At 39.4% G+C, this 12,861-nt stretch overlaps 2 protein-coding genes and 1 pseudogene across 2 annotated transcripts; all 3 read left to right on the forward strand.

Annotated features, from left to right (window-relative positions):
- The first annotated feature begins 4,836 nt into the window (after nt 1–4,836).
- Nucleotides 4,837–5,775, forward strand: LOC107746685 (olfactory receptor 52J3-like; annotated as a pseudogene).
- Nucleotides 5,776–8,191: 2,416 nt separating this feature from the next.
- Nucleotides 8,192–9,133, forward strand: LOC107746686 (olfactory receptor 52J3-like). Its single transcript, XM_016560981.1, has one exon. It carries the CDS (start codon nt 8,192–8,194, stop codon nt 9,131–9,133), a length of 942 nt encoding a protein of 313 aa, XP_016416467.1.
- Nucleotides 9,134–9,436: 303 nt separating this feature from the next.
- On the forward strand, nt 9,437–10,136 carry LOC107746688 (olfactory receptor 52L1-like). The gene is made up of 2 exons (XM_016560982.1): nt 9,437–9,453; nt 9,560–10,136. Exons 1-2 carry the CDS (start codon nt 9,437–9,439, stop codon nt 10,134–10,136), a joined length of 594 nt encoding a protein of 197 aa, XP_016416468.1.
- Nucleotides 10,137–12,861: the final 2,725 nt, after the last annotated feature.

Here is a 12,861-nt window from a genome sequence, read left to right on the forward strand (position 1 = left end):
GAACTCGCACTTCTCCAGCTTGAGGTAGAGGTGGTATTTTCTCAGCTGTTGCAGGACCACGTGATGGCGATGTTCGGCCAGGTTCCGGGAGTAGATGAGAATGTTGTCTATGTAAACGATCACAGAGCGATGAAGGAACTCCCGGAACACCTCGTTCATAAATCCTTGGAATACAGAAGGTGAGTTAGATAATCCATACGGCATAACAAGATACTCATAGTGTCCGGTGGGCATTATGAAAGCGGTCTTCCAATCGTCACCATGGCGGATACGAACGAGGTTATAGGCGCTTCGCAGATCCAGCTTGGAGAAGATACGAGCTCCACGAAGTTCCTCCAGGGCAGCAGGCACTAGTGGAAGGGGATATGGGTATTTGACAGTTTGAGAGTTGAGAGTTCTGTAATCAATACAAGACCGCAAGCCTCCGTCCTTCTTGCCCACGAAAAAGAAGCTGGATGCTGCCAGTGATGTGGAGGGACGGATGAAGCCTTGCTGGAGAGCCTCCTTAATGTAGTCCTCCATAGCTCCTTGCTCCGGGATGGACAATGGGTACACTCTACCCTTTGGGAGTTGAGCTCCAGGCAGCAAATCTATGGCACAGTCCCATGGCCGATGAGGTGGTAATTTAGTAGCGGCCTGCTTGCTGAACACATCCTGGAACGCCCAGTATTCAGAGGGAATGCTGTGAGTTTCGGTGGGCTCGGGGCTCTCTATGGAGGTAGCACAGACAGGGAGGAGACAAGGTGGCAGTGGACGAATTTTGGCCATACACTTCAAAAGGCAGTACTCACTCCATTGTAGAACTTCGTTGGTGGTCCAGTTAACTATGGGAGAGTGTTGGGATAACCAGGGGCGTCCCAGGAAGATCTCCACGGTGGAATCCTCCAGCACCAGAAAAGAGATGAGTTCCTCATGAAGGCACCCAATGCGGAGCGTGATGGTGGGGGAGCATAGCTGGATTTTCCCACGACCCAACAGCTTTCCTTGGATGGTGAGGATATTAAGGACATGGGCATGTTTCAGCGGTCGTAGTTGAAGTCGTTGGAGTGTGTTGCGGGATATGAAGTTCCCCGAAGAACCAGAGTCTACAAGGGCTTGCGCTGAAAGGGATTGGTGAGATGACATTAATAATACATTAATTCGAGTCAATGTAGCAATTTGAGGACTGAGCTGGATAGTACTCACTGTGGGTCATGCTGGTCGGATAGGACATGAGCGAATCAAATGTCCATGCTCCCCACAAAATAGACATAGTCCCGAAGTAATCCTCCGTGTTCGCTCCGCATGGGTGAGATGGTACGAATCCACTTGCATGGGTTCGGGTGCTGGAGGAGGATGTGAGTGGTGAGGAGAGTGACATGGCATTTTTACAGGCATGGAGATGTTGAGAGATCTTGATAGCCTTCTGAATCAAGTTTTCCAAGCCCACTGTATCATCATAAATCACCATTTGTAGATGAATGTCGGCGTTAAGCCCTTGACGAAACGCGGTAAGTAAGGCCACCTCATTCCATCCACTAGTCACCACCAGAGTGCGGAATTTGACGGCATACTCGCTCACTGAAGCCGTGCCTTGACTGATGCGGAAGAGCTGATCATGAACAGAGATTTCGGCGGCTGCGTGACCGAACACCTCCTTGAAATGGGATGTAAATGAGGTGGTAATTTAGTAGCGGCCCGCTTGCTGAACACATCCTGGAACGCCCGGTATTCAGAGGGAATGCTGTGAGTTTCGGTGGGCTCGGGGCTCTCTATGGAGGTAGCACAGACAGGGAGGAGACAAGGTGGCAGTGGACGAATTTTGGCCATACACTTCAAAAGGCAGTACTCACTCCATTGTAGAACTTCGTTGGTGGTCCAGTTAACTATGGGAGAGTGTTGGGATAACCAGGGGCGTCCCAGGAAGATCTCCACGGTGGAATCCTCCAGCACCAGAAAAGAGATGAGTTCCTCATGAAGGCACACAATGCGGAGCGTGATGGTGGGGGAGCATAATTGGATTTTACCACGACCCAAAGGGTTTCCTTGGATGGTGAGGATATTCAGAACATGAGCATTCTTCAGCGGTTTTAGTTGAAGTCTTTGGAGTGTGTTGCGGGATATGAAGTTACCTGAAGAACCAGAGTCTACAAGGGCTTGCGCTGAAAGGGATTGGTGAGATGACATTAATAATACATTCATTCGAGTCAATGTAGCAATTTGAGGACTGAGCTGGATAGTACTCACCATGGGTCGTGCTGGTCGGATAGGACATGAGCGAATCAAATGTCCATGCTCCCCACAAAATAGACATAGTCCCGAAGTAATCCTCCGTGTTCGCTCCGCATGGGTGAGATGGTACGAATCCACTTGCATGGGTTCGGGTGCTGGAGCCGGTGAGGCGGATGTGCCCGGTGAGGAGAGTGGCAGGGCCTGGTTACAGGCCTGGAGGTGTTGGGAGATTTTGATAGCCTTTTGAATAAAATTCTCCAAGCCCACGGTATCGTCAAAAATCACCATTTGGAGGCGATGACATTAATAATACATTCATTCGAGTCAATGTAGCAATTTGAGGACTGAGCTGGATAGTACTCACCATGGGTCGTGCTGGTCGGATAGGACATGAGCGAATCAAATGTCCATACTCCCCACAATATAGACATAGTCCCGAGGTCATCCGCCGTGTTCGCTCCGCATGGGTGAGATGGTACGAATCCACTTGCATGGGTTCAGGTGCTGGAGGCGGTGAGGCGGATGTGGGCGGTGAGGAGAGTGACATGGCATTTTTACAGGCATGGAGATGTTGAGAGATTTTGATAGCCTTCTGAATGAAGTTTTCCAAGCCCACTGTATCTTCAAAAATCACCATTTGTAGACGAATGTCGGCGTTAAGCCCTTGACGAAATGCGGTAAGTAAGGCCACCTCATTCCATCCACTAGTCACCGCCAGAGTGCAGAATTTGACGGCATACTCACTCACTGAAGCCGTGCCTTGACTGATGCGGAAGAGCTGATCATGAACGGAGATTTCCGCGGCTGCGTGACCGAACACCTCCTTGAAATGGGATGTAAATGTCGATAGAGTGTGAATGGCCTGGCTGTTAACTTCCCACATGGACTGGGCCCAGCGAAGAGCACGGCCTGCGAGATGAGAAATCATGAATGCAATTTTGGTGCGATCTTTAGGAAAGGCTTGAGACTGCATCTCAAAGTATAGGGAGCATTGTAACAGGAAGCCACCACAATCCTCCGCCTCACCGGAGAAGATAGCGGGCCGGGCCATGGGACTGTGGGAGGCAGATACAACGGGTGCTCGGATAGCTTGAATCAAATCCTCCAGTGAAGCTGGGTTCTGTGGTTGAGGCTCCATGTTGAGCTTGGTTGGTCTGGACTTCTGTCACAGTACAGAAGGAGACCAAAACGGAGATATACTGGTAAGAAGGGTGCTTTATTTAAACAGAGGTTTTGAGGGGAGAGATGCAGAGCAAACGGGTTAAATGAACAGAATTCCAGAAACTGAAGGGATCTAGCTCACGTAGTGACTGCTTCTTGTGTCTTTCTCAGATCTGACGGATGATGACTTCGACGAAGACAGGTGGGTGACAGGTTTGAGTCCAGGTGAGTGAGTCAGGTAAGGAGTAGCGTAGTGAACTCAAGACCAGACAAAGTGCAACTGCAGTGACTGAGTATTTGAGCTAGTGTTGATGAGGTGGTGACAGGTGCGGCTGATTAGTAATCCGGTGATTGTGAACGGGTGGGTGAGGTGATTGGGCCTGATGAAGCTGGAGTATCCCTGACACAGATCATGCATCATGGAAATCTCAAATCAATTAATTAGCAGAAGTTATTACTCTACTATATGCATGTGATATCATAAATGACAGCCTTCAACAGTATAGGCCTTCCATTGTCAATTGCACTAGTTCCTGTTGCATGTTCTCAATCTGGCAACCCACGTGAGTCTGATGAGGATGGAGTGGGAAAAACAACTCTCAACAATATTTTTAATTTGGACTGCAGTACCCATTTCAGTCGCTAGCTGTCAAAATCACATACTGCACCTTTGAAATATTTCAGAGCACCTTTATTGAACCTGATTTCCAGAGTTTTACTGCACCATCAGAAGTTAGTAATTTCAGTGCAGTATACTTTTCTGGATTATACAATCAATTATATTTTAATTATGCTTATATATAAATTGTATTGCCTCAGTCAGACCAGTAAATTAGTTGTTAATTAATTTGTTTATTGTGTCGCTAAGCCAGAAGCTCAGTGTATTTAGTAGGCCTTGTGGTGACATTCAACAGTGCTAAAGGATGATCACTTAAGGTGACTAAATACTACATGTGCTGCTTTTTTAAAGCTCTAACAAGAAGAAGTTACTCTGAACAACTGGTATTCCTGTGAACACAGAGTGACTTGATCTGCATACTATTATGAGTTGAAAGTTTGTGCAGATAGGCCACATTATTACAAATCTCAGCTTATTGGCTGAAGCAATTTTAATGAGAACTAAACATTATAATTTAACTTATACAGTAATGTGCCTTATTAATCTGCTGCTGTGAGAATGTTACAGTTTTCATTCTTTAATGAAGTTTTATTATATTGCATGTGTTGAGATTGAAAGCACGTTCTTAAATGTTTGATGCTTTTTTCAGGTTGTAAGAAATATGTTGCTGGATAGTGGATACTGGCAAAATGAAAGGATGACAAAGATCTATTTCATACACCAACATAACTTTAGATTTTATCCTATTATTCATATTCTTTATTTAGATTGACATTGCAAGCAAGCATTATTAGCTTTTTTTATGTTTGTTTGTATAGGCCACAGACATAATAAGAATATTAACCATGTAGCCAAATGAATCTGTCCGCTCACTGGTCCTGACATTACACTCTTTGAAACTGCCTGAGACAAGCATTTATCCTGCATTCATATTTGGATTAATAACATACTTGTTCATCTTACTCTGCAATGTAACAATTGTTGTCACCATTTGCTTGAACAGAAATCTTCACAAACCAATGTACTTACTGTTGCTCAACCTGGAAATCAATGATGCAATGGGTGCTACAAACCTTTTTTCTCAGCTGTTGTATAGTATATGGTCTCAGGACAGATCAATATCCTATTCTGCTTGTTTGCTTCAAGGATTTTTTGTACATCTTTATGGTGGCGCATCTTATCTTATTCTTACCGCTATGGCCTATGACAGGTATATCGCTATCTGCTGCCCGCTGAGATATGGAGCTATTATGACTACCAATAACTTGGTGAAAATCATAACTGGGATGTGGCTTTTTAATTTTGTTGTTATAATTATAGTTTTCATTCTTCTATTTCCTTACAGGATTTGCCATACGTACATAGCTGATCTTGTCTGCTATAAGGCTACATTAATGAAACTCTTATGTGACGGCATAGAAGTGAACAACATCTATGAGTTGTTTTGTACAGTTTTTTACCACGGCCTTGCGCTTTCTGTTGTTGCATTTACATATATTCATATATTAATCACTTGTGTTACTAAGCAGTCTGATGCAAAGATTAAGGCACTTCAGACATGTGGTACACATTTGGTCGTCTTTCTGTTGTTAGAGTTTAACACACTTTTTCCTATTCTTGCACATCGATCCGGGTTTGTTCCTGGTTTCCTACGCAGAGTGTTTTCTATTTTCAATTTTATCATTCCTCCTCTTGTGAATCCACTTGTGTATGGTCTTAAAACTAAAGAGATCAGACAGAAAATTTTAACCTATTTCAAAAACAAGAAGATAAGCAGTTTCTGACGTAATTAGATCTGTGTGTGAAATTATCATGAACTGATATTATATGTAACTTATTTTCTGCTAAGTGCGTGGGGATGCCATTTCGCCATTTTAAAGCTTAACCTGTTTATCATATTGTAATCTAGATCGAAGCAGTCAGCTTGTTTGACAGAATGTAGAAATTCCCTTTGCACAGATACATTTTCTGAAAGTGTCTAAAAATAGGCAGATTACTGAAATTAAATGAATGGCATTCCCCAGGTCATGTGATCTCAACATGACAGCCACCATGAAGGGACGACCTTCCTTATGGAATCAGTTTTTCTAGGCCACTGATGACACAAGTCTTCATGTAAGTGTACTTAATTTTAAACATATTTGTACTATTCATTTTTTGGAGGTGTACATCTTTTTCAATCTTAATAATAAAGAAAATGCAATTGTTTGATATTTAGCAAAAGAGCTACAGGCTGTGCAGTGTGCATGACAATGTTGGTTTACAATGTTCAGCACAACAGATTAAATAAAAGAATTGTATATAATCACAATAGTTTTTTTTATTCCCCCAACCTAATAGCTTAATTTGTTTCTCTCTGAGGTGAGATTCTAGTCAACTGTGTTCATCAGGTGAATTACACCGCATCTACACTGTACTTATACTGTACTGTACTTTGTGTCAGCACGTCATAAATAGAATGAGGAATCAGTTTACTGCTGGGGATTTGTCGTGTCACATCGCGCCGTGCCACATCCAGTGTATACAGCATCACGTGCTGATTAAAATCCCAGCATAACGTTATAAGACGTTTATATTTGGTTAAATTTCTGTTGTGATGACTGGTGACCAAAATTCAATGTCAATTCAACGTCTAATGTCAATGTTAATTTGATGTCCAATACCGATGTCAACTGATGTTGATATTTGTTGTTTTTAGGTTCTTTAGGTTCTCAATCAACAATGAGTCAACATCAAATTGGTGTCAAATACTGACGTCAACCCAATTTTCATTCTCAACCAAAATGCAATGTCTGTCCAACGTCATGTCCAATGTCAACCTGACATTATATTGACGTCTTGTGCCTGCTTGGATGCGTTCTATCTATTAGACGTGGTGTTAGAAATGTAGTGCCACTCTTTTCTCCTCAACCTCAGCTGAAGTCAAGCTATTTCTTCATTTTGGGTGGGTGGGGGGATCGATACAGTATAGTATTGCAATATTGCCTGCTGATATTGTATCAAGACATGGACGGGTGGAATTTCAGCACGGGGTTGTATTGCATGCACTTTTACTCATTCCCAAAAGCTCCGTGCATAGGAGGGTGAAAGGGGAAAAACATGACATCCAAATTGTAAAACATCAACCCAAAAATATACACATTCAATATGTAACAAATATGGATATGATGGGAAAATGGCTTAAGGAAAACTTCATTATACCAATTTAGAAAACTCTTGAACTTGAATGTCAATTAAACATAATTAAATGTAGTAATCCTTAAAAATGTATTTAGAAAAACTTTCAAATGTGGCTAATAATCACAAGCCTGATATGAGCCACATGCTCGCAGGTTTGATCTGGGCCAAATACCTCCTTCCAGCAGTCAGCTTTATGTTGTTAGCTGTCACACATAGTGCAATTGCCATGCGTGGCCATCCTTGGGCTGACGAGGTGCATTTCAGAGACCATATTCACACTAAGATTGTCTGCTGTGTGGGAAGTCATAGCATAGCATATATTTATTAATCTAAATAAAATATTTTCATCAACCAAAAGGGTTAACTGACATTTTATTTGTCAACAACCCAGGTACAATGTGCTATTTTGGTATTTTTAGCAACTTTTGAATGACAAAGCAGAGAGATGCTTTTTTAAATCAGATTGTGTAGCTACACTATCTACCAGCAGGGCTGTGCACATGCTACAAAACAACACCTGTTCCCATGACTAATCCAACACAAATGGGAGTTTATCCACCCAACTACATGTGTATAAAACTTTTGCCCACAGGTGACATTTAACAGTGCTGAAGGATGATCACTTAAGGTGACATTATGCATGACAGTTTGTTCAAATAGACCACATTATTTCAAATGTCAACAACTGTATTGGATTTAAGCAAATGGGGACTAACAATTATTTAAATTGTACAGTTAAAGATGTGCCTTATTAATCTGATGAGATGTGAATTTTACAAAATATCATATTGTGGCAAATTTAGCCTGCTGTGTTTTAATGATTATTCCTTTTTTAGGTTGTAGCCTATGTAAGATGAAGCTGGATATGGCAAAATGAAAGAATTAAATGGATAAATGTTGGACACCAACTTCTCATAAATTCTGGCAGGATTATTTTTGATAATTACTCTTTATTTATATTGATAGCATTAACAGCTTGTTGCTGGTTTGTGTAGGCCGTTAATAGTAGGAACATTCATCATGTATCCAAATGGATCTGTCCTCTCACTGGTCCTGACTTTGCACTCTCTGGAACTGCCTGAGACGACCATTTATCCTGCATTCATATTTGGATTAACAACATACTTGTTTATCTTACTCTGCAATCTCACAATTATTATTACAATTTGCATGAACAGAAATCTTCACAAACCAATGTACATACTGTTGCTCAACCTGCCAATCAATGATGCAATGAATGCTTCAATCCTTTTTCCTCACCTGCTGTATAGTATATGGTCTCAGGACAGATCAATATCCTATCCTGCATGTTTTCTTCAAGGTTTTTTCGTACACCTGAATGGTGGAGCATCTTATCTTATTCTTACCGCTATGGCCTATGACAGGTATATCGCTATCTGCTGCCCGCTGAGATATGGAGCCATTATGACTACCAATAACTTGGTGAAAATCATAACTGGGATGTGGCTTTTAAATTTTATTCTTATAACTGTAGTTTTCTCCATTCTGGTACCTTACAGGATTTGCCAGACACACATGACAGATCTAGTCTGCTATAAGACAGCATTAATGAAACTCTTATGTGACGGCACAGAGGTGAACAATATCGTTGGGTTAAGTTGCATCATTTTTTACCACGGCCTTTCGCTTTCTGCTGTGGCATTTACATACATTCATATATTAATCACTTGTGTTACTAATAAGCAGTCTGATGCAAAGATTAAGGCACTTCAGACATGTGGTACTCATTTGGTCGTCTTCATGTTGTTAGAGTTTAATACTCTTTTTCCTCTTATTTCACATCGATCTGAGTTTGTTCCCGCTTTCCTACGCAGAGTGTTTTCTATTTCCAATTTTATCATTCCTCCTCTTGTGAATCCACTTGTGTATGGTCTTAAAACTAAAGAGATCAGACAGAAAATGTTCACCTGTTTTAAAAACAAGAAGATAAGCATTTTCTGATGTAATTAGATCTGTGTGTGAAATTATCATGAACTGATAATATATTTAACTTTTATTTATCACACAAGTGCCTTGGATGCAAATTCATCATTTTGCATAACCTGTTTATCATATTGTAATCTAGAAGCAGTCAGTTTGTTTGACAGACGCCCTTATAAAAATTCCCTTTGAAGATTTTCTGAAAGTGTCTAAAAAATAGGCAGATTACTGAAATTAAATGAATAGTACTCAGTTGTGATCTCAACATGACAGCCACCATGAAGGGACGACCCTCCTTATGGAATCAATTTTTCTAGGCCACTGATGACACAAATCTTTATGTAAGTGTAGCCTACTTAATTTTAAACATATTTGTACTATTAATGTTTGTAGGTGTACATTTTTTCCATCTTAAAAATAAAGAAAATGCAATTGTTTGATATTTAGCAAAAGCGCTATCTGCTGCCCGCTGAGATATGGAGCCATTATGACTAACAATAACTTGGTGAAAATCATAACTGGGATGTGGCTTTTAAATTTTATTCTTATAACTGTAGTTTTCTCCATTCTGGTACCTTACAGGATTTGCCAGACACACATGACAGATCTAGTCTGCTATAAGACAGCATTAATGAAACTCTTATGTGACGGCACAGAGGTGAACAATATCGTTGGGTTAAGTTGCATCATTTTTTACCACGGCCTTTCGCTTTCTGCTGTGGCATTTACATACATTCATATATTAATCACTTGTGTTACTAATAAGCAGTCTGATGCAAAGATTAAGGCACTTCAGACATGTGGTACTCATTTGGTTGTCTTCCTGTTGTTAGAGTTTAACACACTGTTTCCTAGTGTTGCTCATCGATCTGAGTTTGTTCCCGCTTTCCTACGCAGAGTTGTTTCTATTTCCAATTTTGTCTTTCCTCCTCTTGTGAATCCACTTGTTTATGGTTTTAAAACCAAAGAGATCAGACAAAAAATTTTCACCTGTTTCAAAAACAAGAAGATAAGCAGTTTCTGATGTAATTAGATCTGTCTGTGAAATTATCATGAACTGATATTAAATGTTAAACTTTTTTTCTGTTACACAAGTGCCTTGGATGCAAATTAACCATTTTGCTTAACCTGTTTATCATTTTGTAATCTAGAAGCGGTCCGTTTGTTTGACAGACAGCCTTATACAAATTCCCTTTGCACAGACACATGTTCTGAAAGTGTCTACAAATAGGCAGATTAATGAAATTAAATTAATAGTATTCAGCTAGTCATGTGATCTTAATATGACAGCCACCATGATAGGACGACCATCCTTATAGAAACAATTTTTCTAGGCCACTGATGACACAAGTCTTAAAATGAAGTCAGTGTACTTAATTTTTAACATATACTATTTGATTTTATAGTTGTACGTCTTTATCCATCTTAATAATTAGGAAAAAGCAATTGTTTTATGTTTAGCAAAAGAGCTACAGGAGAGGATTGCAATGCAGTGTGCATGACGTTATTGGTTTACAATGTTCAATACAACAGTTTAAATAAAAGAATTGTATATAATCACAATAGTTATTTTATTGTCCTACCATAATAGCTGAATTTGTTTCTCTCTGCAACAGCTTGAGGCTGTCCACACTGGACGTGACAAAGCAACCATTGCAGATCTTTTGTACTTTCTGTCAGTACTAATGAATAGAACGAGGAATCAGTTTACTGTCGAGGATTTGTCATTTTGCATCGCGCCGCTGGTGTCCAGTGTGGACGCGGTGTGTGAAGTGTCATGCCACTCTTTTCTCTTCAACCACACCTGAAGTCAAGCTATTTCTTTATTGTGGGTGGGTAAGGGGATTGATAGCCTACAGCATAGTATTGCAATATATTCCTTGGCGATATTGTATCGAGACACGGACGGGTGGAATTTCAGCACGGTATTGTATTTACTCATTCCCATAAGCTCCGTGCATAGGAAGGTGAGAGGGGAAAAACATGACATCCAAATTGTAAAACAATAACCCCCCCCCATCATTTCTAATCTACGTATTATTGCAGGTGCGTGTCATGTCATTCATGTACGTCACAAGCACATGTGCACTTTGGTCAGAGTGGTAATGTGATTAAGGTGTTTACATGCCTGTATATTTCTATTAAAATCGGCATTAATACGTTAATACGATTATGCTTCCTGCGATTATGAGCTTAATCGCATTATTTAGATCGAAGTATTGCATTTACATGAGGTGAAGTTTAATCGCAATATTGTCAAAATCTCATTATAATCGCATTAAGATGGTGCATGTAAACGCACTGAATTAGACATAATCAGATGTAGAAAGTGATAAAAATGTATTTAGAAAAACTGGTAACACTTTATATTAAGCTTCCCTTTATAAAGGGTTTACAAAGGTGTTAGTAAATGACTAATGACTCATTTACAACTGCATAATAAATAATTGATAACCAGTTATAAATACATGAATAAAAAGGGTGATTTTAATGCAATACCTGCCAAATAGTGAGCCAGTTTTAACTCATGTTTTAAATGCTTAACAAATATATTTATTAATACTTATTTCACTCAAAACCAGATTCCTGATTTATTTCATGATGCAGCAAAAATTTACTATTATATCAAGACTGAAGGGTGTTGTATTTATGGTTTTCTGATTGATATCTCATGACTCATGTCACTTTTCTTACAATGTTTCTTACCAGAATCTACTACCATGATTCTCTGCAAAAGTTAATGATGCCTATCCACACCAATGATTAGAAACTGATATATGTTGTTTATCAGGATGAAATTATCATCTTGGTTTTTATTTTTGGGGAAAAATCATAAAAGCACAACCATGACTTGATGAGATATTAATATTGAAAATTTTAATTCCAATATTACCTGTGAACCTTAATGTAATGAACCATTTATTAATGATTTATAAACATTAATAACCTGTGAAAGTGCACCTTAATGTAAAGTGAACACTTGTGAACCATTTATTAATGAGTTATAAACGTTAGTAACCTGTGAAAGTGAACTTTAATATAAAGTGGACACACTAATCATTTATTTATTTATTTATTATTGTGCGCGCACACACAGAAAAAGTTAGTATTTTCTGGTAAAATAAAATTGTATTGTTGTTGCACTACATCAGTAAACAACTTTCAACTTGAAACAAAAAGATTAATCTTTACTGAGCATAACTTCACACAAAAAAGTGGCTTATACAAGTAAACTCACATTATAACTAAGCATCAAATCCATACAACAAAAATATTTGATAAATGCAAGCTCAATAAATGCACATACATTATTTTATTTCATCTAATTTAACAGTTTTTAAATAATTATTAAATCACTGAAAGCACCGTTACAGAACTTGCGGTACCTGCGTGTGGAACCGTCCGCGGAAGCGCCAGCACGGTTATTTATTTGTATGGTAACGAATTAATTTGAACTAACAAAGCGATTACACATATAAACACTTGAAAAATATAATCTGCAGTGTCACCTCACAGTTAGCTGACCCGTAAAATTAATAAACACTATGTGAGATTATAATTTAGCTTCAGAGCACGTTGGAAAAGTTTTAACAGCGTGACTTCTTCTTTGAAAACGTGACTTTACATCGGAGTCTCGCTAGCGCCAACTAGAGGCTTTGGTAACACACAGGCAACTACAGACACAGGCTTTGGTGATGTGATCCTGAAAGAATATAATAAAAATACATTATATGCAATGAATTATTTTT

The sequence above is a fragment of the Sinocyclocheilus rhinocerous genome, unplaced genomic scaffold, assembly GCF_001515625.1.
Source record: "Sinocyclocheilus rhinocerous isolate Xijiao unplaced genomic scaffold, SAMN03320098_v1.1 scaffold259, whole genome shotgun sequence".
In the NCBI taxonomy this organism is placed as follows: Eukaryota; Metazoa; Chordata; class Actinopteri; order Cypriniformes; family Cyprinidae; genus Sinocyclocheilus; species Sinocyclocheilus rhinocerous.

Excerpts from the sequence above, each read along its gene's own strand:
- LOC107746686 (XM_016560981.1), top strand. The coding sequence starts at position 8,192 with ATGTATCCAAATGGATCTGTCCTCTCACTGGTCCTGACTTTGCACTCT.